Source organism: Morus notabilis, unplaced genomic scaffold (assembly GCF_000414095.1).
Source record: "Morus notabilis unplaced genomic scaffold, ASM41409v2 Scaffold2913, whole genome shotgun sequence".
Classification (NCBI taxonomy): Eukaryota; Viridiplantae; Streptophyta; class Magnoliopsida; order Rosales; family Moraceae; genus Morus; species Morus notabilis.
Window position 1 is genome coordinate 9,318 of NW_010357319.1, and position 7,590 is coordinate 16,907.

A 7,590-nucleotide genomic window follows, 5' to 3' on the forward strand; every position below is an offset into this window, starting at 1 on the left:
TCACCTCTGTCTCTCTCTTGGTTGATCTTGCCAATGTAGGAAAGAAAGAAGAAAAAAAAAATAAACAAAGGGAGCAAGACTCCTCAATCAATTTGAGGTAAGATTCCTTGAAAAACCCATTCTTGGATTTAAATTTCTAACTTGAGAAAGTGTGATTTTGGTTAGATTTGATGAATTTTAGTCAGGGTTTAGATGTGAACGAATTGTGGTGTAACATAGGTTAAATTTGGGAATTTTCAGTCATTGAACTTGTTGAAGTGTTTGGAAACTAGTTTTAGTGATTTTCTGATAAATTTTTTTTGGAACTAAGCTAAAAATGCAGCTTTTGATATTTTCCTTATTGCTGCTGGAATACTGTAGAAATGCTTTAAAAACTTGCTTTTTTAAGTAAATTTCAATTGGAAACCAAATTAAATGTTTGAGTTCTAATTCTCAAAGAATTCCAATTGAATTATAAATAGGTTGTAAACTTTGGATTTGAGTCAAGGCACACTAATAGGAAGTAATTGTACATAATTGAAGTAGAATTGTTTCAAAGGTGAGAACCAAATTCTAAAACATTGTTTTAATGACGAAACTAGCGGCACGATCGGACATGGAGCTTCAAGAATATACGGTTGGACAACGTGGAGTTATTTGTAGACTAAATTGTCAAGAGGTATGATACTTTTGTCCATATCCTTGTGAGCCTTATTTTAAAGTATTTTGGCCTATGTGAATGTTTTTAAGATAAAACATGTTTTATAAAAAAAAGTATTTTAAGGCAATAACATGATTTATGCTATTGAATTCATAATGAACTGAATTAAGGTTTAATGGATATTTTTCTTAAAATAAGATGTTTTAAGAAATGGTAACAACGTTGATGGCCTAGAAATCGGGATATGGAGATCATATCCTTGGGGGTAGGACTTGAAACCCGTACAGGCTACTACGGTGGTGATTGGCCTTGCAATGGTCGTAAGTAATTTATCATTAAATTACTTATTGGTGCCTGAAACCGGTAATTTAAGTTTATTTTCCTTTCAGAAAAAAGGTTGTTTGGTTTCAAATGATTCGTTCAGACCTTGAGCTTCTATTTATTTATTCAGTTTTCTAAAACTATATCCTACTAGGCATTTCGCTCATTTGTCCTCTATTTTCAATGTTTTAACCCCCGTCCAGAGTTAGCAGTTTAGATTTACAACATGACAAGTGGATGTTAATGGATTGAAGGCGCGAGATTCAAAGTGGTTCGATTGTTTTGAATTACAATTTATATATTATGAGATGTATTGTATTCTTGTATATAAATTGTATCGGTTAACATGGTCCCAGAGTTGTACTACTTTCTCTAGATTTTATGGACTGTTTTAAATATTGTTTGTAAAAGAAAGACTCCGGAGCAATATATTTTGATATTTATTTTTATGGTTTTCGTTAATTAATTCAGTTTAATTAAGTTAATTTTCTTTAATTAAGTCTCAATAATCACGGTCTCATCTTTAGAGTCGTGACACATATTTATTATAAACAATTATTTATCCAATGTAAATGTATTATTTATTAGATAGATAAATTATTTACGTCTAATGTTTTACTAGTAAGTATATAATTTTAATTTTTAATAAGTAAAAATTTAAGGGCTTGTTTGTTTTATAAACTAAAACTCAAATCATTGATTCTGTTACAGTGTTTTTGTCTAACAAAAAAATTTAATTTTGAACATTAGAATTAAAAATTATAATTTGAATATACATTTTAAATGAGCCCTAACTGAGTTTGAGAAACATGTTATTTAAGTAAAAAATATTTCAAAATTTTTTTATCGATCACAATATCTATATTGTACTTGCAGCTTAAACTTTTAATGTTTGTGAAATTGACCCAAAATTTTAAAAATCAGTTAAATCATGAGCCAAAAATACCCACATAAATGCACCCTAAACTTTTGTTAATTGATGAGTCGCATTCTAAATTTTTTTAAATTTTGATATTTCAAATCCCAAGTATCCTATCGTTTATTAACATGATGTTAATAATATCCGTCATTGATTGGACTATATAACTAAGGATTATAAATTTCTCGTGTTAAACGTCAAAATCAAAAGTTTCGAGTCTAATTAGCAAATGACAAAAAGTTCAGGGCGCAAGCTGCAATCTAATCCCTGTAAATATTCAAACCCTAACCCCAATCCACTAGGGTTTCCGTATCTCATTTTCACTGGTTTCAGATTCAAAAATCGCCAGTGCAGCAGAGACCAGAGTCGTCTTCCTCTTCTCTCTCCGTTTACCTTTCTCGATTACGAGGTAGGATCTTTCGATTTCTCTTCGATTTGCTTGCGAATTTTATCTTTTTGGGTCTTACGAATTTCAAATCGATCGGAAGAGATAATATCTCATTTTTGATGGACTTGTGGTTTCTAAATCATGCTTAGATCTGTTACTTTCCGGAATTGATTAAATTTTGATGGTTAGTGGTAAATATAATTATAGTAATCTGTTAATGCTCGATACTTTGATAAGTATTATTCAAATTTTTATTTGTATCGTTAAATATAATTATTTCTGTTGAAAAATGAAGCTTTGTAGTTCTTATTGTGAATTTCTGGTATTTGAAGATTGTGGATGAACATATTGAAGCTTACGTTTTTGCAATATTTTTCTAATGTTTTTACGAATTCTTTTCGTTAGTTTTGTTGGATGGACCCAGGGTTCTGGTAATTCTCTGTAAATATTTATTATTATTATTATCATTATCATTGTTATTATTTTCAAATACACCTCAACATATTCAAACATGTTTTTAATACACTCTTGTCCACTGTGCTGTTTGAAATGTCTTCCCCCAAAGAACAATTGTGAGTAATCAAGGCTGGAGTCTCAAAGGGGCTCTTTTTACCAAACTCTCTCTTATGGGTGTTTGGAAAGAAATACCAATGAGCTTGAGAATTGGCATAATTTATTGCCATAGGCCTTTGGTCGTGGGGAGCATTTCGAACAAGCTGCTGGGTCAATGGTAGTACCCAATGTTTGTTGGTTGAGGAGGTCATACCCTTTTTCCTGTATTAAATGTTTTCATTAAGTTATTTTTAGCTATTGAAAAAAAGATGCATCTTTTCTAACAAACAAAAGAGAGCGGTTTATATTATATATATATATATATATATATGTGTGTGTGTGTATTTTAAAATGTAAATGTTCTCTCTTCTTTCTTTTTTTTTTTTTTTTTTTTCAATTTTTAAGTCCTCATAAATTTTATAGGTGCATTTGTGTTTCCTTCTTTATGTCCAATTGGTTTTGAGATTTCTCTAATAAAACAAGTTCACCAACATTTATTGATAATATAGAACTAAGTTTTTTAGTAAGTTTAAATCATTACATAGCCCTGTTAAAATTTTTCCATTTTCAATGTTTTGTTATTATGAGTACGTTATATTTTTCCAGGATTTGCTTTCATCTTGTTTCAATTCGACATAGTGCTAAGGTTTTTCAGTCTTGCAGAGTTTGTAACTAGGAATCATGTCTCATCGCAAGTTTGAGCACCCCAGACATGGATCTCTGGGGTTCCTTCCAAGAAAAAGAGCCTCTCGCCACAGGGGAAAAGGTTTCTATTGAATTCCGTATTTGGATTTGCTCCTTAGTGCATCATTTCTCCTTTATTTGCTCTCTCTCTCTCTCTCTTCCTTCTTTTTTTTTTTTCTGAGCCTCTGCTTGTACTTTTGTGTTCTAAGTTTTTATTGACCTCTGTTCTGATGCAATAATTTCTATGTGGACTGTCTATCTATCTCTGTTGTGATGAATGATCCTAGGTTTGTGGATTTTGTTCTTAGTAGTCTTTTGGGTTAATACCCTCATATAAGTACATTAGTCATTTGGCGAAACACCAAACATATCCCAAACTTCTCGCTTACAGTGGCTTATACTATCAATATTTACTTCTGCATCGTCTTTTTTTTTGGGGGTCCTGTTAAGGGTTCCCTTCAGTTCACTATTGTGTTCCTTTAAAATGTCCATACTTGCATGTTATTATTGTATAGGTTTGCTTCATTTTTTTTCCCGGAGATCTAGCAGTATTTGTCACTTGGGTTGTGCTTATTGGATAGCCATGCGTTAAGTCCAATCATGTCTGTTTCACTCTTTGACTCATTTTAAGCTGGATAATTCATTTCGTTGCGTACAAGTCTCTTATTTATGTGAGATTTTTTTTTCTTTTTCTTTTTCTGGTATCTGTATATTAACTATAAACTAAATATTGTCATGTTTGCACGTTGCAGTGAAGGCCTTTCCTAAAGATGATCCGACCAAACCGTGCAGATTGACTGCTTTCCTTGGATACAAAGCTGGGATGACTCACATTGTTAGAGAAGTTGAGAAGCCGGGATCAAGTGAGCATTTATTTAGGTTTATGCTTTCTTTCTAATTTCTAAATAACTTCAAGCTAGGGTGTGTTTTTCATGAAGGGAAAACGTATATTGTATGATTGAGCGAGTATTCAAATATTTACTCTTCTTCTATGAACCAGAACTTCATAAGAAGGAAACATGTGAGGCAGTTACTGTTATTGAAACACCACCCATGGTAGTTGTTGGGGTTGTTGGTTATATAAAGACACCCCGTGGTCTTCGCTGTCTGAACACTGTTTGGGCCCAACATCTTAGTGAAGAGGTGAAGAGGAGATTCTACAAGAACTGGTGCAAGTCCAAGAAGAAGGCTTTTGCCAAATATTCAAAGAAGTATGAAACTGATGATGGTAAAAAGGATATTCAGGCTCAGTTGGAGAAATTGAAGAAGTATTGTTCTGTGATCCGTGTTTTGGCACATACCCAGGTATTTGATCTTGGAAATTTTCTTATTGCTTTATAAGATGTTCAGAAGAAAAGTGTACTCCTTTGTTTGTGACTTGGGTATATATATCTAATGTAGCATGAATTCTTCGTAGGGAAAGTGCTAATGAAGTTGGATCCACCCTTTAGGCACCATTTGAATAGTGAATTTTACGGATCATAGTTTTTTAAAAAAATTTTAGCTTGTTGAAAATCATATGAATAGACTAACTAAATATTATTCATTTGTCTAATCTCTGCAGATTAGAAAAATGAAGGGCTTGAAGCAGAAGAAAGCCCACCTGATGGAAATTCAGGTGAATGGTGGAGACATAGCTAAGAAAGTCGACTTTGCTTACAATTTCTTTGAGAAGCAAATCCCCATTGATGCTGTTTTCCAGAAGGATGAGATGATTGACATTATTGGTGTGACCAAAGGTAAGGGATATGAAGGTGTGGTCACTCGTTGGGGTGTTACTCGTCTTCCCCGCAAGACACACCGTGGACTCCGAAAGGTGGCATGTATTGGTGCCTGGCATCCAGCTAGAGTTTCTTTCACCGTTGCCCGGGCTGGACAGAATGGTTACCACCATCGGACGGAGATGAATAAAAAGATATACAAGCTTGGAAAGGCTGGGCAGGAGTCTCACTCTGCCATGACCGAGTTTGACAGGTTGGTATTCTCATTGGTCTATGTTAATTTGTTAAAAAACAAATTCCTTTTCTCGTTTTATGGACGGCATTTGATTGATATTAACCATATCACTTTCTATTCTTGGATTTCCCTCAGGACTGAGAAGGATATTACACCCATTGGAGGGTTTCCCCATTATGGTGTGGTCAAAGAGGATTTCCTGATGATCAAGGGTTGCTGCGTGGGCCCGAAAAAGCGTGTTGTGACCTTGAGGCAATCACTGTTGAAACAGACCTCGAGGGTTGCTATGGAGGAGATCAAGCTCAAGTTCATTGACACGTCGTCCAAGTTTGGCCATGGTCGATTCCAAACTACTCAGGAGAAAGCAAGGTTCTACGGACGGCTCAAGGCCTAATTTTGCCGTGAGAAAGTTGGACTATTATAGCCTCTCGTTTTTGTATTTTCAAGTAGCAGAGTTTTTTTGTCTTTGCAATCTTCCAATTATTTCCAGTTTCATCTTTGGTTTTTGCTAGAAAGAACATTGCAATATCGTGAATTTTGGAATATTGGTTTTGTTTTTTGTTGCCTTGAGGCCATTTTTCATTCTTTTTCAAAATTTCCTTGATCTTGTTTTGATGAGGCTCAACAGACGTCATTGGAACGTCTTTAAACTATTCTTGATAATAAAAAAGAAACGAGTTAATTACAAAAACATCCCTTTGTCTATGGAAATGAAATGCTTGAAGACGAACTCTACTTCTGTCTGCTATTATAGTAGTACTAGTGTATTCTCCTTTTTTGCCAGAAAAAGTAATATTCTCATTTGCTCTCTAAAGCTACCAACTATGGATTTCCTCGCGCCGCCCTCACCCCCATCGCCCCCTTTTTTTTTTTTTTTTTTTTTTTTTTTTTTTTTTTTTTTTTTTTAGACAAAATTTTTTTTTTTTTTTTTTTTTTTGTTTTTTTTTGTTTTTTGTTGAGACTATGGATGCCCCCTATCAATTGAGATGTATTGTACAAGAGTACAACTAAATTTGGATTTGTCCTTTCATACTAATAATAATTTGGAATTGCAATTATACCAAGATACATAGAAAGAAAGAGATGTTGAAATATACAAATATAAAGAAACTTACGTCAATATGGGAAAGCAGCAGTAAAGTTGCACTCATCTTATATCCTATCCTATATATATATATATATATATGATAAATGATGTATGCAAGTTACAACTGAGTACTGAGCAGTCTCAGTCTGTTCTATAATTCGCAACTGCAGGATGTAATACAGAAACGACGCATCGTGTATATCTATTTGTGTACATATATTATCACATTAGTCACTCAGACACTTCCCTGAAGTGATTTCAACCAAAAAAAGAAAAAAATAATAATTCTTCCTTGAAAAAGGCCTGAAAGAGTTCTCTACGCTCTCTTCGTTAGCAAGGAAAGAGAAAGAGGAAGGATAAAACAGACGAAATGAAAAATACAAAGTATAAAAAGTGATCAAGCTAATGACTGTAGTACTAATTAATTAATTAATTTTATTTTGCTTTTGAAAATGAGGACAAATGGGTAATTTGACTTGCCACATGAGTATCAGCAAGTTTTCCTATAAAAAAAATCACTACTTTGTCATGTTTTTTCCTTCTACTTTTCTCATCTATCAAAGACAGTAGTCTAAGAAGAATAAGATTACTGTTTAACACAATCTTGTCTTTGTTTCAATCAATATTCTTGCCATTACCTTTTATGTTTTCTGTTCTCTCCTATGAAATTGAAATACTTTAAACTCATTAATTTCAGTGTCCTTTCGAATTCTATTTCAAACTTCTTATCATTTCCCTTTGTTACTCGAAGGAAATTTTTGGAGGGAAAGCAACACTTTTTTTTTTTTTTTTTTTTTTTTAACAGAGACCATTATCAGAACATTCTTTTTTGGTGTCATTTACAGTTTTCTTTGTGGTTTTCATTTAAGCTTGACAAAAAACAAGGATAAAACTGATTAGGAGTTGAAAGTTTTGGGTGATCATAACTAATTGGATCCTCTTATCTTTCTGTTTTGCTGTCTTTCAGAGCTGGTCATCATTAGAGAGAGAGAGAGAGAGAGAAGAAGTAAAGACCAAAATTAAAAAGTGAAAAGGTACTGGAA

General features: G+C 33.2%; 1 protein-coding gene across 1 annotated transcript; it reads left to right on the forward strand.

Annotated features, from left to right (window-relative positions):
* Nucleotides 1-2,195: 2,195 nt before the first annotated feature.
* On the forward strand, nt 2,196-6,035 carry LOC21384975 (60S ribosomal protein L3-2). The gene is made up of 6 exons (XM_010089620.2): nt 2,196-2,289; nt 3,484-3,586; nt 4,257-4,367; nt 4,505-4,809; nt 5,069-5,478; nt 5,596-6,035. The coding sequence occupies exons 2-6, from the start codon at nt 3,502-3,504 to the stop codon at nt 5,852-5,854; spliced, it is 1,170 nt and encodes a 389-aa protein (XP_010087922.1). The 5' UTR covers nt 2,196-2,289; nt 3,484-3,501; the 3' UTR covers nt 5,855-6,035.
* The last annotated feature ends 1,555 nt before the right edge of the window (nt 6,036-7,590 follow it).

Coding starts and splice junctions, on each gene's coding strand:
- LOC21384975 (XM_010089620.2), top strand. CDS start 3,502: ATGTCTCATCGCAAGTTTGAGCACCCCAGACATGGATCTCTGGGGTTC. Junction 3,587..4,256: donor CTCTCGCCACAGGGGAAAAG/GTTTCTATTGAA, acceptor TGCACGTTGCAG/TGAAGGCCTTTCCTAAAGAT. Junction 4,368..4,504: donor AGTTGAGAAGCCGGGATCAA/GTGAGCATTTAT, acceptor TCTATGAACCAG/AACTTCATAAGAAGGAAACA.